This window comes from Eurytemora carolleeae, unplaced genomic scaffold (assembly GCF_000591075.1).
Source record: "Eurytemora carolleeae unplaced genomic scaffold, Eaff_2.0 scaffold888, whole genome shotgun sequence".
Lineage (NCBI taxonomy): Eukaryota > Metazoa > Arthropoda > Copepoda > Calanoida > Temoridae > Eurytemora > Eurytemora carolleeae.
This window is the reverse complement of record NW_019397379.1, coordinates 51,968-72,775: the sequence shown is the minus strand read 5'-3', so window position 1 is coordinate 72,775 and position 20,808 is coordinate 51,968. Positions and strand designations below refer to the sequence as shown.

Genomic DNA, 20,808 nt, shown 5'->3' with positions numbered 1-20,808 from the left:
GGGGATGTATTAAAATTATAATAGATTTTGGGGAGAAACGAGGGGGAGGGGGGGGGAAGCTACCAAATACAGATGATTGAGTAGTTGTATACTGGTGCTAGCTGTAAATACTATATTATTATAATGTATTCAATTCTAATGGGGGACTACACGCTGTTTACAAATTTTCACCTCCATCTCATTTCTTCAACTTCTTTTAATATGTATCTATTATTCTTTAAAGATATATATATTTCACTCCTGTATGCCGAGTCCATTAGCGCCTGATCCAATTATGGTTTAGTCATGTGTTTGTAGTCAATTCTGAACTAATAGCAATAGTATGGCGGTAACATCTATCTTTCTATCTATCTCATTTTCCAATTAGAGTTATTAGAGTTATGAATCCTTCAATCGGCGCTATCAGTAAATGGAAATATTTACTACTGAAACTATAGTGATGATGATAATTAATCAATTGCTTATTGTTTATTTACAATATTTTTATTGTTAACTTTTTTACATGTATATACATTTAAAGATATATTTGAATAATTATGTCTTTCTTAAATGTTTTGTTTTCGGGATTCTTTTAATTATACATTGCAATATTATAAAGAAAGAAATTAATTCAATTTTGAAATTCAACTTTTCATTGTTTTGTAATTTTTCAATACTATTTTTTAATTTCTATATTCTATATATATATTTTTATCAATATGTCAATAATATATTTTTCCTATTTATAACTATGCATAAATATAAAAAATATAGATGAATATCATATATATATATAATGGATAAATACATTTGGTACATCAGTCATACATTTATCTGTCAATGCGTATCATGCTATCCGTATCTATCTATCTATCTATACTTTTATGCATAAATTTACTTTTATATCTTCTATGTATCTATCTGTCTGGGTGTCTTTCTGTCTATCTATCTATCTATCTATCTATCTATCTATCTATCTGTCTGAACGTTTACAGGAGCTGTAATTTAAGTGTATATAGAGCAGACACCCATATTATATTGTTTCTATCTAACTATCTATCTATCTTCATATTTATCTATCTATCTATCTATCTATCTATCTATCTATATAATTTCTCTGGTTACCGAGGTATATCTACAGTATCTATTATTAAAACCGTTAAAACCTTAACAACAACAAGTTTAAACCCTTCATTCATTCATTTATTCTTTTTCAATCTTTCCATCCTTCCTAAACCCTCTCTATTCATCCTCATTCATACGTTTTAATCTTTAAATTGTTGTTTTCGAATTTATACGATACCGTTATTGCATTGTCACATATCATATACTGTTCATCTCTTTGTCTAATTATTTTGAAGAGGGGTTTAGGTTTAGGTTTAGGTTTTAGGTTTAGGTTTGGGTTTAGGTTTTACGTTTAGGTTTTAGGTTTAGGTTTAGGTTTAGATTTAAGTATAGGTTTAGGTTTAGATTTTAGGTTTAGATTTAAGTTTAAGTTTTAAGTTTTAAGTTTTAGGTTTATGTTTTGGTTTAGGTTTTAGGTTCAGATTTTAGTTTTAGGTTTAGTTTTAGGCTTAGGTTTAGGTTTAGGTTTAGGTTTAGGTTTAGGTTTAGGTTTAGGTTTAGGTTTAGGTTTAGGTTTAGGTTTAGGTTTATGATTTTGGTAAGGCGTTAAAAAAACTACATAAAACCCATTTTTCATACCATTTTATTTTGGTTTTAAAACTGTTTTTATAAAAATATTGTTTTCTGTAGATTATCCATTCTCTCATCACGGATTTTTGCGCCAATTCCAAATCTTGTCATTCTAGATTTATCAAGGTAATTTTTTAAGATTTTTTTTTTATAATTTCTTACAGAACTAATTATTTGCCACAAGTTGTAAATTTCATAATTCTTTTATCTTTTAACCTGATAAACCTTTTTTATGTTAAACTATGAATTCTGCTACGTCAAATAGTCAAGATTTGATTTATAATTAAGGTTTACACAATTAGGTTACATGGATATAAAGATTGGAAAACTAGAGAATGTGGCAGTGTTCAGTTTCTGTTGACAAAGAAATTGAGTCTCTGCCACAAACTTAAATTTTCTAATCTCAATAATTTTTCAACTTGATGGTGTAAACCTTTGATATTTCAAACTGAGATTATTTGATCTGACAGAATTTATAGGTCTAGAACATTGGGTTGCAAAGATATAGTGATTTGAAAATCAGAGTTTGTGGCAATGGTATGAAATTTTCAACTATTTTAATGATTTATTTAGGAATGAGTTTTCCACGCCGTGTCTGACATGTCCAGCTCCCCCCTGCCAAACCTGCCTCTCAGACAGGTAAACGCGAGCATAGCGAGTCATGTTAAATCGAGAGCAAAGCCAGTCAGGGGAAATAAAAAAAGAACTGAGAATTCGTCTCAAATTTTAATATTCTAATCTATTAATCTTTGCAACCTTATAATTAAAATTTTTGCAATTTGATCTAGAATTTGATCTAGAATTTGCTTATACAGAATTTTAGAGTTTAGATACAAAAAGTTGTCAAGAAAGATTAAGTTTAACAAATCAGAGTTTGAGGCGAGAACGTATTTTTTCTAATTCAAGAGGTTTGGGAATTCGAATATTGTTGCTCTTTTGTTAAATCACAAAATCAATTGAAAGCCCCCCCCCCCCCCTATTAACATGAGAGGGGGGGTGGCATGAATCAGGAAATTTGTAGATTTTCAAGTTGTTAAATTCAAACTCAGAAATGAATGATTATTCAAAATTCAATTCATTTCGAAACTAATGTTTTAACCAATTAATGTTTTCATTCTGTTAAAAAATAAAAATAGTTATTTTGTAAGTAAAAAATGTTCTTAGTTTTTTTCTAAATGATTTAACACTTAAAGGGACTGTTAATGTTATTTCAAGTGACCCTTCATTTTAGAAATGTTTATGTTTGATTAACTAAGGTTCCCTGTAAACCTTAAGATATCATTAAGGTAGAGAAGCGACGATATTGTTGCTCAATCCATCTTTAATTCAAAATTCTTCTCTTTAAAATATCTGAACAAGTTATCGGTCAATTTTTTTTCTTTGAGCTGGCCATGAAAAATTGGGCTATGAACATGCATTTCAACCGTATACCTCTTTTCTATCGTCTTTTTTGGCGCCCGCCCCCCCCCCCGAGGCTATACACAGATTCAGACCCCTCAGCCTTTAAAGGGTTAAAATATCTGAACATGTAGCTTCATATTTCAATTGATTTAGAATGATAGTAATTCTGATCTAAAGTTATTATGCAGTTAACTTTTTATTACATTTATTTTGCACTGTGCAAACAAATCTGCACGCTTTTACGCAAATATCTATGTTTGCCAATTACTTTTTTAAAAATAAAAAAATATTTCTGTGAGTTAATAAGATAAAGGAAAATGCGGTGCGACCCTTTAAAGTTTTCAAGTTCTTCAAGATGGATGCATTATTTATATAGCTGTTTGGATTGCATGTGTTTGTTATCATATTGTAAAATATATCTACTTAAATAATTTGCAAACTCATCTTTTAAATCTAATATTTTTTAGGACATTTGCTGGTCTGGAGAAACTGGTTTTGCTAAACCTGGCTGAGAATAGAATTCAGTATTTGAACACCAACCTATTTCAGGTAAACAATAACAATAACAATAACAATAACAATAACAATAACAATAACAAATAACAATAACAATAACAATAACAATAAACATAACAATAACAATAACAATAAAAATAACAATAACAATAACAATAACAATAACAATAACAATTACAATTACAATTACAATAACAATTACAATTACAATTTAAATTACAATTACAATAACAAGTACAGTTACAATAACAATTACAATTACAATTACAATTACAATTACAATTACAATAATTGCAACAATAACAATAAAAAAACAGAAATCAAAAATAAAAGCAGTACTTAAATTATTCAGTAACAAATATTAAAACAATAACAATAATTTATCAACATTTTAAAAATGAAAATGTCAACTTTAAAAGCAATTACTTTTTAAATAGATAGTAAAAAGGGGGTTAGAGTAGGTAGCTGGTTAAGGGGGGGGGGATACATTTCTATCCCTATATTTGTTAACAGAATTAAATTGAAACTTTGAATTTAAACTAATTATCTATTTCCAATCTAATTAAAACCTTGTCTGCTATCACTCCATGGAGTAGGTTGGGTTCAATATAAAGAATAAAAGAAATTCTAGGATTTTATCACTGGTTCAACATTTGTTCTATCCTCACTAAACCTTCAAATTATCTTTTCAACCCAAGAAAAGACAGTTCTTTCAGACCATTTACTCCATGAATGTGAGAAGGAGGGGGGGGAGTAGGGGCAGGGCATATGTTGAAGATATTTAGAATCTCTGTGAGAGGTTTCATGTCATTGAAATTTCATTCTGTTGATGTTTGACGACATTTTTAATAAGTTAAGTTAATTAAGTTTTTATTACAGGAGCTGGGTAGTTTACAGATCCTGGATTTGTCCCGGAATCTGGTGGAAACTATTCCTGAGGATTCATTTCGGGGCTTAGTCAACCTACACACTCTCAAACTTTCCCGGAACAGAATAGATTCCGTGGATTTTAACAGTTTTCGCGGATTTTCTGCACTCAACACACTCAGTCTGGAGAACAACTCAGTGGTAGAGATTCATCCCCAGGCATTCTCAAACCTAACCCTGCTTCAGGATCTAAACCTATACTCCAATCAACTTAAAACTATTCCATCCGCCCTGAGTAGCTTGATAAGTTTGAAAACAGTTGATCTAGGGAAGAACGGGATAGTAGAAGTTGACACGTCACCCCTAGTTCATCTTTCTTCATTGATTGGACTGAAGCTAGATGAGAATGATATCAGTTTGATATCTGAGGGTTCATTTGCAAACCTGACCAACTTACAGATCCTGAATCTGGCTGGGAACAGGATTAGCGGGGTAGAGAGAGGATCCTTCAACCAGAATAGAAAACTTCAAGCTGTGAGATTAGACTCTAATCTAATTCCTGATATAGTTGGATTATTCGGTGACCTTCCAAACCTTCGTTGGTTAAACATATCAGAGAACAGGATACAGAAGTTTGATTATTTTCTCCTTCCCCCCTCCCTAACCTGGCTGGATATTCATAAGAATGAGATAGAGGATATTGGAAACTATTTCGACAAAGAATCTGAGCTTAATATTCTAACTTTGGATATTTCATTTAATAAATTGAAAACCATCAGTGCTAAATCTATTCCAGATAGGGTTCAGCTTCTTTCACTTAACGATAACTTAATTACGCGAGTGGATCCTCATACGTTTAAAAACAAAACTCGTTTGGTTCGAGTGGATCTCTACGCAAATCAAATTGTCAAACTGGAGACAAGCAGTGTCGGTCTGTCTGAACCTAGACTTGGAGAAACCGCAACCCGTCCGGAGTTTTACCTTGGAGGAAATCCATTTCTCTGTGATTGCAACCTGGAATGGTTAAAAACAATCAATGGTGTGCGAAGGGGAGCCAGATATCCGTTTGTGAAAGATTTAGAATCTATTTACTGCAAACTGATGTATTCTCAGGAGAATGCATACATTCCTCTGGTTGAAGCAAAGCCGTCAGATTTCCTATGTCCCTACACGGCACATTGTTTCCCTCTGTGCCACTGCTGTGACTTTGATGCCTGTGATTGTGAAATGACATGTCCTGAGAACTGTACTTGTTATCATGATCAGCCCTGGAGTACTAATATTGTAGACTGTGCCTCAAGTGAGTTCATTGAGCCACCAACAGCTATACCTATGGATGCAACTGAAGTTTATCTGCACGGTAACAACTTCCAACTTCTTTCAAGCCATTCTTTTATAGGCAGGAAGAAACTTCGAGTTTTATTTCTGAATAATTCCAATATTGAAGCAGTTCTCAACTATACATTCTATGGACTTAGAAGATTAGAGGCCCTCCATTTGGACCACAACAATATTCAGCGGTTGGAAGGATATGAGTTTCAAACTCTAAGAGGTCTAAAGTCCCTCTACTTGGATCATAACAGGATTAGTTGGATCGAAGAGAGTACATTCACCCACCTTGAGTCTCTAGAGACCCTAACCCTAGATAACAACCAGCTGTACAACTTTCCGGGACATTTCTCTTTAGACAAGAACACGTTTTTGATTGAACTCAGCTTAGCATCTAACCCCTGGAGTTGCGATTGCAACCTCGTGACTCAATTTAACATTTGGCTCGAGGAGAACAAGGCGAGGACGACAGATTTGAGTCAAATTGCCTGTTTCCCAAACAACTCAAATACGCCGGGACGATATATCATGCAGAGCTTAGAGTGTTCATTCACTGACAGTATTACACTCCTGCAGCCAGGAGTACTCACAGATCATCTTCCACTCATCATTGTAGGATTTAGTATTCTTACAGTACTCTGCGTAGGGTTTGGAGTTGTTATTTATTACAGGACGGAACTCCGGGTATGGGTTTTTACACAGTGGGGTCTCCGACTCTGCTACTCACGTCCCTCGGGCGATGAGGACACTGAGAAGATGTACGACGCCTACATAACCTACAGTATAAAGGACGAAAACTTTGTAAGTCAAGTCTTGAGCCCGGAGTTAGAACATGGTGATCCATCCCATCGGTTGTGTTTACACTACAGAGACTTTCCGCACAATTCCTATGTTGCGGATTCTATAATTGAAGCTGTTAGTTCTAGTCGGAGAACCGTCCTTGTTCTATCCAAACATTTCCTGGTTCATGAGTGGTGTAGATATGATATTAAATCTGCACTTCATGATGTATTAAAGAGTCGAGGCAAGTGTATCATTATCTTTCTTGGAGAGATTCCTAGTCGAAGTTTGGACCCGGATATGCGTCTGATCCTGAAATCCAACCCGACCATTCACTGGTCGGATAGGATGTTCTGGGAGAAGTTAAGGTTCTATCTTCCTCCGGGTAGTGCCCGGGCACTACAGCACTACTCCCTACCTATATATGAGGTACCACACCTTCCCGCCCATCTTAACCTATCTCATCACACAGGGCACAACAAGATCTATGAACAAAGAACCTTGGAGTCCCAACTCACACCTAAACTATACTAGTGAAGAGTGTAAATATATAAAGTGATCTGAAACATTGATTAGATTCTAACCAAGATTGTGTTTCTCCGTTGATCTAGGATTAGGATGAGTTCCCTCACTCCGGGTTAAACTAAGAATAGATCCTGGAGTAAATTCTGCATGAGTTGAGATTAATCTCTCTGCTCTGAACCCTGGTTACTCCTACTAGATGCAGAGAAACGAGACCTGGTTTACAAAACAGATCTTAGCTCGGGGTACTACTGCAGAACACTGTGCCATTACATCAAGATAATTAAAAGTGATTCAATTCAATTCAATTCAATTCAATTCAATTTCAATTTATTTTTTTCCCTTTTTTTGTTTTGCATTGAGGTCTTGTGCGTAAAGTTCAAAAACTGAAATCTTTTTATGTAACCTGAGCTGAAAACTTTAGTATGGTTGATTATCGAGATTAATGCTTGATCCTCTCTTTTCCATAATATCGAGACTAACCTAATCTTGTACTTGTATCCTGAAAAGTGTATAAAATTCAACCAATCAGAGTCGCGTATATGAAGCCGATAAATTTGAAATGTTAAGATTATATACAGAAACGGGAGGGACTCTCTAAATTTAAAAAAACGGTTTTTGATTTTTCTCTACTATATCCAAGAAAGAACGGTTTAATAAGAAAATCAAAAGTATGTCCATTGGATACTCAGATTAAGTAATCAGGATTAAGGATATCTCATTCTAAAGTTTTCAGCTCTGGTGTTTTTCATAATTTCTATTTATCTTGAAAACTTAAAGGTTCCCTCAAAAAAGTAGATTCTAACGACGACTTTGCAATATTCAGTGACTTGCGCATTTCTACTGCAAGTACCGTTGTGATTTGGGCAAGGAGGGTTATTTACTTGAAATTACCCTTACACTGTCAATATAGAAATTAAATATATAAACCTTTTGATTTGGCAAACAGAGAAACAGTCCACCACAAATATAAGAAAAAAGAACTGAACAAATTTCAAACAGTCGTCTCTAAAGTTTAAACCTAGGAAACCCTGCAAGTTTTCTGATTTAAAATCTCTTCCTTGGATTAATTTTCAATTTTAATCTGGTTTTTGTTGAAACAAACTGTAAACCTAGATCCCATGAGACAATATACACTGTCAAGCAAGGATTAGCGTTGTTATTAATATCCTTCCCCCCCCCACTCATCCTTTTCCACACCTTCCCCCCCACACTCATCCTTTTCCACACCTTCCCCCCCCCCCTCATCTTGTTTGTCTCCTTGCGAGCCCCTTTATTCTTTATTAACCCCTCCCCTTCTTTTTTTTAAATCTTCATGTTTTTATCTGTGCGCTAAAATTCTTTAAAAAAGTCCTCTTTCACAAAATAAAAAGATAGCAAAAAGTCCTAAATTCTCCGAGCCAATTGCATGACTTGCTGTTGTTTAGTTTCTTTACCTTTTATCTGTTACTCGCCCGTGTTTTGGGACTGTTATCCCGTCCTTGTTTTGGGACTGTTATCCCGTCCTTGTTTTGGGACTGTTATCCCGTCCGTGTTTTGGGACTGTTGTCCCCCGTCAAGAAACCAATTGTTAAATGTTATAAATGCTTATTAAAGGGACTGTAAGCGTAATTTCAAGTGACACCTTTATTTTAGGAGGGAAATGTCTGATTCACAGTTCCTTTAAAGATTTTATCTAATCAATATACTGTGGGTAATAACGTTGTATTTCTAGCTTGACATTCCTTAAAGGAAGTGACCGGCTATGTAAGGTAGCTGAACTGAGTATGCAGTGTTGTGGAAAACTTCTTTCGAATTCATTTGAGACATATTAAACTTTTTAAAGATCGGTAAATCCTGAGTTTGAGCGCAAATTCGACGTTCAAAACTCCTACTTTGGGGGTTTAATATGTCTCAAATGAATTCGAAAGGAGTTTTCCACAACATTGCATACTCAGTTCAACTACCTTACATAGCCGGTCACTCCCTATAAATATGGTCCGTGCAGCAGAAATGCGCATGCATGAATCTGACATGCCACTCTTATTTAAATGTAGAGTCACGTGAAACTAATGCTACAGTTCCTTTAAGCAAATTACTCGATGTTGAATATAAACAGCTAAGATGCAAAACCCCTGCTATTTACAGCAAAAAAATGTTCACTGGACTCGGGTCCAGAATTTTTTGTCAGAATACTTTAAATGTCAATTCTGATTTTTATTTTCAACATGTTTTAAGTTTGAAAATAATAGAATGAGAATTGAGATAATGTTTATTTGCTAATAATTGTGTTCAAGTATAAATTCATCCAGATGTTAATGTGATATTTATTATCCTAGTCCAATATATTATATATAATCAATGTCATTGCTTTCATAGGGAGAGAGAGAGGTGAGTGAGTGTGTGAGTGAGTGAGTGAGTGAGTGAGTGAGTGAGTGAGTGAGTGAGTGAGTGAGTGAGTGAGTGAGTGAGTGAGTGAGTAAGTGAGACCAAAAATTTATCAAAACCTGTTTTTTGGTATTCAACATTATTTGTAAAAAAATCTGTTCATCTGTACTGTATTTATTATAATATGCAACAGGGAAGGAGATGTAAATTTTGCAAATTTCTGCACGGAACAGAGAACTGCATTATTCTCTTTAAATTTGTTCTATATGTGTTTCTAACCATATATCCTGTATAATTCATTGAAAGGAAATGAGTTTTTGCAACAAAATCGTATTTTCTAATTTTTATATATCTTCTCAACCAAATGTCGTAGACCTTAGATATTTCAAACTATGCATTCTATTAGATCAAAAAGTCTAAGTTTGAAATATCAAAGGATTACGCTATTAGGTTGAAAAGAAATAGAGGTTTAAAAATTTGAGTTTGTGGAAAAGACTCAATTCCTTTGTCAACATTTAAAGATTTTAAACTGGCAAGATATATTCGTAAAGGACCCAAGAGAAGGTTTAAGGCTGAATTCTGTTTAAAATCTTAAGTTAAGCGAATTGACTTTTGAACAGAAAAATTATGATCCAGACAAAGCTGGGTTCCCAAGCTAATATTATATGTATAGAGACCTAATATCTTTGATGGCATAATAGTGTTCGGTGTGAAAACAAACACTGCAGATCCCTTCAGTCTTCATAATACAGGGTGTCCCAATGAACACGGGAATTCAGTGACAAATTCGATATTGTCTTTTTAAATAATTCTTTGATGTAGTACAGTGATACCTACTGAGAAAGATGTAATTTGCAAAAGTTTCGTCTGCTATGTTCACATTTTGTTTGTTTATGTTTTGACCGCATACGGTTGTACTTAGTAAAACAAGAAAATTGCAGTATACAAACAGAGTAAACTTGTCCGTATTCACTGTTCATCTTGCGGAGACATTATAGACACATCTTAACAGTCTTTTACCCTTTTCATAAAATAATTTCTAGCAGACATGATAATATTATGGCTTTTGAAATTAGGTATTACAACAAAGACGATATCCATTTCGTTACTGAATTCCCATGTTTGTTGGGATATCCTGTAAATGACATTTCTCCTAGCCCTCCCTCGAAATGATACTATAATGCTGCCCCCCTCTAGCTCTCTTATCAAAACTGAAACCTCCCCCCCCTCCCCCCATTCTAATTTTTCTTTACTGTTTATCTGATCATTTCTGTAGAAAATATTGTTGTTGTTTTTTTAGCGTAAAAAGTGTTGAATTTTGACAATTTCCGACTTTTGAATTGATAAGTATCTTATGCATTCTTTAAGGATACTGTTCTGAATTGGATTTACCATTCAGTAGTTGGAGATTCCCTTGAATTCACATCTATACAATTCCTTAACAGTTTCTGATTTATCATGTCTATGATGGTAGTTTTTATTTAGAATTTTACACTAATACTTAGGATTTATGTAAAAATGAAAAAAGTTCTCAGCACTTCTGATTCAAGCCATTCTTGTACATTTTAGTTGTCACTATCTCTGTATGATTTCGTTTATTTAAATATTTTTGCATGTTCCCAACATACAGAACTGGATAGATGGTCCCAACATACAGAACTGGATAGATAGTCCCAACATACAGAACTGGATAGATGGTCCCAAAATACAGAACTGGATAGATAGTCCCAACATACAGAACTGGATAGATGGTCCCAACATACATAACTGGATAGATGGTCCCAACATACATAACTGGATAGATAGTCCCAACATACAGAACTGGATAGATGGTCCCAACATACAGAACTGGATAGATGGTCCTAACATACAGAACTGGATAGATAGTCCCAACATACAGAACTGGATAGATGGTCCCAACATACAGAACTGGATAGATAGTCCCAACATACAGAACTGGATAGATAGTCCCAACATACAGAACTGGATAGATAGTCCCAACATACAGAACTGGATAGATAGTCCCAACATGCAGAACTGGTATATATAGTTCCAATATTTGTCATTCCTATATCGGAAAGAGAAGTGCGTTCCCAAGAGCCATCGTAAAAACGTCTCAAATGATTCCTAAAAAAAAATTCCACAATGCTACATTCTATATTTAACTACCAGACATTGCCGGTCACTCCCTTTAGTATCGTGACATCGCTGGGTGTTAACACCAACTTTTGAACCATCTTACAAACTGGGATTAAATAAGTCTAGTTTAAGTCAAATTTTTGCCACCAAACTTTAAAAGTGGTTCAAAAGTCATTGTTCCCAGAGGCAGAATTTAAATAATTTGAGCCGCGGCACAAATTTGGGACGCGGCTAAATTATGGTTGGTTCCACTTAATATTGTATTCAATGCTTTAAGACTTAAGCCGGCGCTCAATTAAAACCGTTTTTTGGGGGATTTTAGACGCGGCTCAAATTCATTAAATTCGGTCTCAGTTTTGCCACAACAATCGCGAAGTTTAACTCTCCTTTGAAAACTAAAACTCTACTTTGACTCGAGTCTCTGTTTGCTTGGGTTATAATAAAAATTAAGTAAAGTTATAAAATTCCTCGAATTTTCCTTCTATATTGTTAATCAAGGAGTATGGCATAGAAGGGAGATACAACTGACGCGGCCCGCCCTACCACATGATTATACATACATGCTTTGCAGACGGTACTTCATTTGTATAAAAAAATATGTGTCTGATGTACAATTACCGCGTATAAAATAACCTATTCTGAATATTTCTTATGCGTAAATGAAGTACCGTCTGCAAAGCATGCATATTTATCAATGGTAGGGCGGGCCGCGTCAGTTGTATCTCCCTTTTATTTCATACTCCTTGTTGCTAATCCATTATACATAGTTTTTTGAGTAATGAATGATAAGACGACTTTTAAAATTTAGTAAAAACGTTTGATTAGTCTTGAAATGGATTGTTTACAGTCCTTAGTATATAATAATATGCACATTCTGAAACTGTTTGTTTATTTGTTTAGGTTTAGCAAACAGTACACTAGACCATCAAGTGTATAATTGAATACAAAGTACATTCCGCAAAACTAAGTACCTGGTACTTGAACAGAGATACACAGCTACAGGGTACACTAGGTGCATGTTTAAATTAACTTCCTAACACTAGAGGCGCTATTATCTATCTTATATAAAGTTGTAATCTTTGTTTGTCTGTCTATCTGTCTGTTTGTTTGACCGATCACAGCTCAGGAACCCTGGGACCAGTTTACCTCAAATTTTTAATGGGGAACTTGGGAGACCCACGGGAATGTTCTGAGCTTGGTTTAGAGATTCTAAATTGAGTAGGTTGACTTTGATAGTTTCCCGATAAAATCGTTTAAGTGCGGGTAAAACTCTTTTTTTTAGTTGGGTACATTGGATGTCAACTAGGGTTCAAAGGTACATTGGATGTCAACTAGGGTTCAAAGGTACATTGGATGTCAACTAGGGTTCAAAGTTACATTGGACATGCCACTCTATAAATGGAACTACGCATGTAATATAATTACATCATATAAAAAAATATCTAAAAATCTCACTTTTGCCCTTAACGAAAAAAGGTTCATTAAAAAAGCTTTAATCAATACTGCCTTCAATGAAAATACAGATTTGAAATCATCATTTATTTAATAAATCCTATGAAAGTATGGATATTTTTAAAGAAACGTTTCCATCTCTATTTTTCTCCCCTTGAAGCTTCCACCACAGTTTTAAGAGCCCAAGAGGGATGTGTTTGATGAGTCCACTTTAGAAAATTACATAAAATGATTTTTTAACACTTGGGATTGAACCGTTCTCGACTATAAAATCACAAAGGATGGAACAGAACGATATGGAATGGTCTTTGGCTAAGAACACCAAGAACAGAACGGAACGGAACGTGAATGGAACGATTGGAAAAACAAAGAAACGAGAACGGAACAATCTAGCTGGAGGAGGAGAACGGACCGGAACCATTTTAAAAAAAAGTCGGAACGTACACTGTTTATCTACTATTAATGCGCTAGCATCACATTATATTTTTATTATTATGAATTTTTCAAATTGATTAATTTGATTAATTTTATTTGTGTAAAGTTCTAAAAGCCACATTGATTAATTTTACTAAATAAAAAAAGTACAAAATTTTTCTAAAAGTAAATCATCTCAATTGGCATAACATTTCGTATTAAAATGAAATATATCATCTTCTTTAATTTTGAAAATATTTGAATTTCTTTCTGAATATTTAAAATTTTTCACCTAAAATCGAGCAAATTGATATTTTAATATTTTCTTTATGTTTCCTAATTTTAATGAGATCTGAAGAGAAGAATAGAGCAAATTTAAGAGGTTCAATCCCCAGTGGAGTTGAGAAGGAAATATATTGTAGAGCAAGGGGTATACGAGGGGAGGAAGCCAGCCACAACAATTTCTAGTCCGAGCCACATTCTCCTCATTTTCTCGTCCGAGCCACCTCGAAATCCTCGTCCTTCGAATATTATCTTTTTAAAGTGCTCTATTCTCTAATATAAAACAATTTTTTAAGAATCCGGTCACGTCAGAGCATTAAAGTAATACTAAATTTTTGTAAATAGAAAGAAATACTTGTAATATAATTTAAGTTTTTGAGTGAAATGTCCTGAAAAATATTTACCTTTCTTACGCGCATTGCCATTTTCAGATATTCCTGGTGTAGAATGCCGCAAATAATTCAAAGTTTTTAGAACTGTAGTCTTTTTTGTTTATTTTAGCGAAAACCATAGAATTTTTTCGGGTGGTTCCATGGGGAAAATTATGGGCAGAGGCATTCCAAATATTTTGCTATTTATTTTTATCACGAAGGTTAGTCATTACGGAGGCAGAAGAGATTTAAGTTTCACCTAAATAAAGTTTGACATCATTATCACGGCTTTGAAGATTTCAACATGATGTAACCATTGCAATACTTTAGTCTATACCATATGTTATGCCCTAACGTGGCCTGATTTTGAAAGGAAAGCTTTTTCTTCAAGATTTAGAAACTTAAAAACACATAATAAGCGAAGGTCGAGGATTTTGAGGTGGCTCGGACGAGAAATTGTTGTGACTGGCCCTTCTCCCCTCGGTATACACAAAGAAAGAGAGACTTTAATGACAGCCCTTAAATCATAATTACATAAATAAATACAACGCACACAAATCTGCCCCTTTAGTAAAGTAAATTCAACCTATAGCATAAAGTCTGACCGCGTCAATCTTGTTGCACCGACTAGTCCTGTCCATAGAGCTAGGTACAGTACAAACTGGGACCGGAAAGGTTGACTCGGCTCGGAAATTCAATTGTACTACGGCTGCCCGTGAACGATCAAAATCGTGTTGATAGTTCGTTTTACTGTTTCTATCTAAGTTTGGTTAGTTCAATTTTTTTTAAAACTTCAAAATACATATTTCAAAGTTAAAGGGACTGTAAGCGTGGATAAAATTCTGGGGTTTTCTTCAAAATAGACTTGCGCATTTCTGCTGCAGGAATTATCAAAATATCTTCCACATCATTGATCAGATTAAGGTTTTAAGGGTACCTTGGTAAATCGGGCATTGCCATTCTTGCATGTAGGGTTACTTGAAATTTCGCTTACAGTTAAAACTTTAAAGGGAGTGACCGGCTTTGTACGGTAGTTGAACTGAGTATGCAGTGTTGTGGACAAATTCTTTAGGATTTATTTGAGACATATAAAACGTTTCTACGATGTATAATAACTTATTTTGATCGCAAAGTCGACTTTAAAAATTGTCTTTTTGATCGAGTATATATGTTTAGAGAAATGATTTTTTTTAAATTATGTAATATTGACGACAAAAAATGTAAACAAAATTCTACAGTAAGCTATTTAATTGTTTTGGAACAGGTTGAGAAAATAAAAACTAATTCTTATCATCGAAAATACGTAATCTTATTCAATTATTAGTGTTTATAATCTCTCATTTTTCACAAAGAATTTCATTAAAAAGACGACATTTGTAGAATTTGTAGAAATCTGCGAACAAATTCATAGAAAATAAGAAATTCCATACAATGATGAAACCAATGAGAATATGATTTAAACCTTTAAGTTTTATGAGATGAAGTGATTACTTAAAATTATGAAAGTTGCACACTTTACGGTTGTTCATTATTATTACTGTCATCCTTCACTTTACGGTTGTTAATTATTATTACTGTCATCCTTCACTTTACGGTTGTTAATTATTATTACTGTCATCCTTCTCCCACTTTACGGTTGTTAATTATTATTACTGTCATCCTTCTCCCACTTTACGGTTGTTAATTATTATTACTGTCATCCTTCTCCCACTTTACGGTTGTTAATTATTATTACTGTCATCCTTCTCCCACTTTACAGTTGTTCATTATTATTACTGTCATCCTTCTCCCACTTTACGGTTGTTAATTATTATTACTGTCATCCTTCTCCCACTTTACGGTTGTTCATTATTATTACTGTCAACCTTCTCCCACTTTACGGTTAATTATTATTACTGTCATCCTCCATCCCTAATGCCGCATTAAAACAAATTAATGAAGCTTCTAAAAACTCGTGGTATTCTATAATCTAATTAAACCACGCAACCTCTGTAATAATATTTTCAAATTGAACTTATCTAAAGGATTTCTATTAAGTCGAAGTCTGGGAAAATACTAATAATTATTTAAACTGAAAAATAAACATTTAAAATAAACAATTTGTTTTCTAAAACGGTGTAAATTTTTCTGTCGCACTTAATGATTGTGAACGCCTGAAGATAATTGAGATTCCCATTGAACTATCAGAGACACCTAGTGGACAAAATCTGAACTATTTGGCATTAGTAAATTCTTAGTGACAACTAATGCAGCTGAAATCTTGGATCTGATATATAATTTACAGGATTTTATAATTAAACTTTGATAATATAATGTATAATGTAATTATACAAAATTGTGTAAACTGGGTCACCCACAAAGGATAAGACTTTAGAGGACGACTATACCCCAGCAGGAAAACTTCTTCCTCTGTATTCGTTCTTCATACTTTACTTCTCCTGGGTTATTTTAAACCTCTATCCATGGAATTTCTTGTAACTAATTCCAAGGAAATTTCTTGTTACCAATTTTGCAGAAAAACCGGAGAAAATGTCGACAAAATTAGTGGAAATTCTTGGGAATTTCCAGCGAAAAGTTCTTCAGAACCAATTCCTGGGAACTATTCCCAAGATTTTCTCAAGAGTTCCTCAAGAATATCTTGAAATAATCTCAGCATATTCCTGAGTAAATTTACTAACTAGGACTTAGGCCCAAACTATATTGCCCCTCCAACTTTTTAGAAGTATTACCATCTTCTTAAGTCAGAATGTTATAGTTGTTTTTGATCTTACAGAAGTTGTCATGTATTTTGTTTATTTTGTCAAGAAAAAATAAAAAAAGACATTTCAAAATATTTTTTAAAAAGATGGTTCTAAAGTAAATTATAATTTTTTATCAAAGAAAAAAAGATTTAGTTAGGGCAAAGCATTAAAGAAGAGAACCTCAGAGACACCTATTGGAAAAAAACGGAACTTGAAAATTCTGTGATGAAGTCCTGAGAATTTCTCAGGAATTTCCGGAGAAATATTCCTTAGAAATTCTTAGGAATTTCTTGGGATGAAATTTTAGAGAAATTCACAAGAATTTCTCAAAACTAATTCTTATATTAAATTCCCCTTAAAATCCGTAAACATGGTAACCAAGTCCTAAGAATTGTTCAGGAATTGCCCGAGAAGTTTTACGCAGAAATTCTGAGGAATTTTGAGGGGAAAAATTTCGAAGAATTTCTCAGGAATCTCTTGAAACTGAGTCTCAAAACTGTGATCCCACAAAAATCTCCCATCTTGGGGACCAATTCTAGGGAATTTCTCGAGAATTTCCGAGGAATCAGTTACAGGAAATGATTCTCGAGAAATTCCTCGGAAACTCTTCAAAGAAATTCACCACGGTTGGAGAATCTGGGAGAAATTCCTCACTTTTGTTACTTGGGAATTAAAAAAACCGATTCTCAAAACGTATCCGCCCAAAAAGATGATTTTGAAAGTCGACTTTGCGATCAAACTCAGTAAATATACATTGTAGAATGAATCCAAAAGAATTTGTCCACAGTACTGCATACTCAGTTCAACTACCATACATAGCCGCTCACTCCCTTTAAATCTGAAACTTATTGTATTAATGAAATAGCTAATTTACAAAATCTGCTAGAAGTTGGAAGTGTTCAAATTTTAAATTTGAAGAGTTTTCTTGATTTTAAAATTTGAAAACTTACGGAAGATTTTATTTATCTTATTGATATTAAGAATAAGAAATACAAACTTTAAATGTTTAAACATCAACTTTTCTCACATAAATGTGGCACGAATCTCCCTGAACTATTTATTTATCTATCTATGCTGTATACCGCTAGATCTATATATTTATTAATCTATGTTGTATTCTGATAGATACATATATTCATCTATCTTTGTTTTATTCCGCTAGACTTGTATATTAATCTATCTATTATGTATAATGTTAAATCTATATTTTTACCTATCTATACTAGATTCTACTAGATCTGTATACTTATTTATCTATGTTCTATGTTAAATTCGGCTTGATCTTTATATTTATTTATCTATGGTTTAAGGACCCCTGAGTAAATGGCTAGAGCACGTACTCATTGGTACTCATCCTACATTAGAAGCTCTAGAATCATTCAGTTTAATATATTATATACCAATATATTAATACCACAGTAAACAGTGGTCCACAATTCAGTTTAATATAATATATACCAATATATTAATACCACAGTAAACAGTGGTTCACAATTCAGTTTAATATAATATATACCAATACATTAATACCACAGTAAACAGCACAATTCAGTTTAATATAATATATACCAATATATTAATACCACAGTAAACAGTGGTTCACAATTCAGTTTAATATAATATATACCAATACATTAATACCACAGTAAACAGTGGTCCACAATTCAGTTCAATATAATATATACCAATACATTAATACCACAGTAAACATTGGTCCACAATTCAGTTTAATATATTATAAACTAATATTAATACCACAGTATACAGTGGTCCACAATTTAGTTTAATATATTTTATACCAATATATTAATACCACAGTACACAGTGGACCACAATTCAGTTTAATATAATATATACCAATATATTAATACCACAGTACACAGTGGTCCACAATGCAGTTTAATATATTATATACTAATATAATAATACCACAGTATACAGTGGTCCACAATACAGTTTAGTATATTATAAACCAATATTAATACCACAGTATTCAGTGGTCCACAATTCAGTTTAATATATTATACCACTATTAATACCACAGAATACAGTGGTCCACAATTCAGTTTAATATATTATATACCAATATTAATACCACAGTATACAGTGGTCCACCATTCAGTTTAATATATTATATACCACTATTATTACCACAGTATGCAGTGGTCCACTATTCAGTTTAATATATTATATACCAATATATTAATACCACAGTATACAGTGGTCCACAATTCAGTTTAATATATTATAAACCAATATTAATACCACAGTATACAGTGGTCCACAATTCAGTTTAATAAATTATATATGAATGATAATGGTCCTTAATTTAGTTAAATATATTCTATATTATGTATTATAAATTACATAAAGTGAACTAGAATAAATAATAAAGAATAAAATCTATTCTGTTTGTTGATGATAAAATAAAGTAGAATAAATAATAAAGAATAAAATCTATTATGTTTGTTGATGATAAAATGAAGAAGAATAAATAATAAAGAATAAAATCTATTCTGTTTGTTGATGATAAAATAAAGTAGAATAAATAATAAAGAATACAATCTATTCTGTTGGTTGATGATAAAATAAAGTAGAATAAATAATAAAGAATAAAATCTATTATGTTTGTTGATGATAAAATGAAGAAGAATAAATAATAAAGAATACAATCTATTCTGTTTGTTGATGAGAAAATAAAGTAGAGTAAATAATAAAGAATAAAATCTATTCTGTTTGTTGATGATAAAATAAAGTAGAATAAATAATAAAGAATACAATCTATTCTGTTGGTTGATGATACAATAAAGTAGAATAAATAATAAAGAATAAAAACTATTCTGTTTGTTGATGATAAAATGAAGAAGAATAAATAATAAAGAATAAAATCTATTCTGTTTGTTGATGATAAAATAAAGTAGAATAAATAAAAAAGAATAAAATCTAATCTGTTGTTTAATGATAAAATAAGGTAGAATAAATAATAAAGAATAAAACCTATTCTGTTTGTTGATGAGAAAATGAAGAAGAACACAGAATAAGAATAAAAAATATTCTCTTTGATCCATCAGCATTCAAGACTGCAAGAGAACGAATCTAGAATATACTTTATCTCTTTTCTGTGTTTGCTTTGTATGGTTTTTAATAAATAGTATTTGTTCTTAGGTAATATGGTTTTTAATAAACAGTATTTGTTCTTAGGTTATATGGTTTTTAATAAATAGTATTTGTTCTTAGGTTATATGGTTTTTAATAAATAGTATTTGTTCTTAGGTTACATGGTTTTTATAAATAATATTTGTTCTTAGGTTATATGGTTTTTAATAAATAGTATTTGTTCTTAGGTTATATGGTTTTTAATAAATAATATTTGTTCTTAGGTAATAAATAATATTTGTGCTTAGGTTATATGGTTTTCATTAATAATATTTGTGCTTATGTTATATGGTTTTTAATAAATAATATTTGTTCTTAGGTTATATGGTTTTTAATAAATTGTATTTGTTTTTAGGTTATATGGTTTTTAATAAATAGTATTTGTTCTTATGTTATATGGTTTTCATTAATAATATTTGTTCTTAGGTTATATGGTTTTTAATAAATAATATTTGTTTTTAGGTTATATGGTTTTTAATGAATAGTATTTGTTCTTAGTGGGTTATATGGTTTTTAATAAATAGTATTTGTTCTTAGGTTATATGGTTTTCATAAATAATATTTGTTCTTAGGTTACATGGTTTTTAATAAATAGTATTTGTTCTTAGGTTACATGGTTTTTAATAAATAGTATTTGTTCTTAGGTTACATGGTTTTTAATAAATAGTATTTGTTCTTAGGTTATATGGTTTTCATAAATAATATTTGTTCTTAGGTTACATGGTTTTTAATAAATAGTATTTGTTCTTAGGTTATATGGTTTTAATAAATAGAATTTGTGCTTAGGTTATATGGTT

The 20,808-nt window shown here is 32.3% G+C and overlaps 1 protein-coding gene across 1 annotated transcript in view; it reads left to right on the top strand.

Moving 5' to 3' along the window:
• LOC111713951 (toll-like receptor 6) overlaps positions 1–7,376 on the top strand; it is an 18,849-nt gene extending 11,473 nt beyond the window's left edge. Inside the window, exons 7-10 of the mRNA XM_023488950.1 lie at positions 1,735–1,800; positions 2,248–2,313; positions 3,543–3,624; positions 4,471–7,376. Of these exons, the coding sequence (XP_023344718.1) occupies positions 1,735–1,800; positions 2,248–2,313; positions 3,543–3,624; positions 4,471–7,101 (2,845 nt within the window). The 3' untranslated portion in view covers positions 7,102–7,376. The remainder of the gene's footprint in view (positions 1–1,734; positions 1,801–2,247; positions 2,314–3,542; positions 3,625–4,470) is intronic.
• The last annotated feature ends 13,432 nt before the right edge of the window (positions 7,377–20,808 follow it).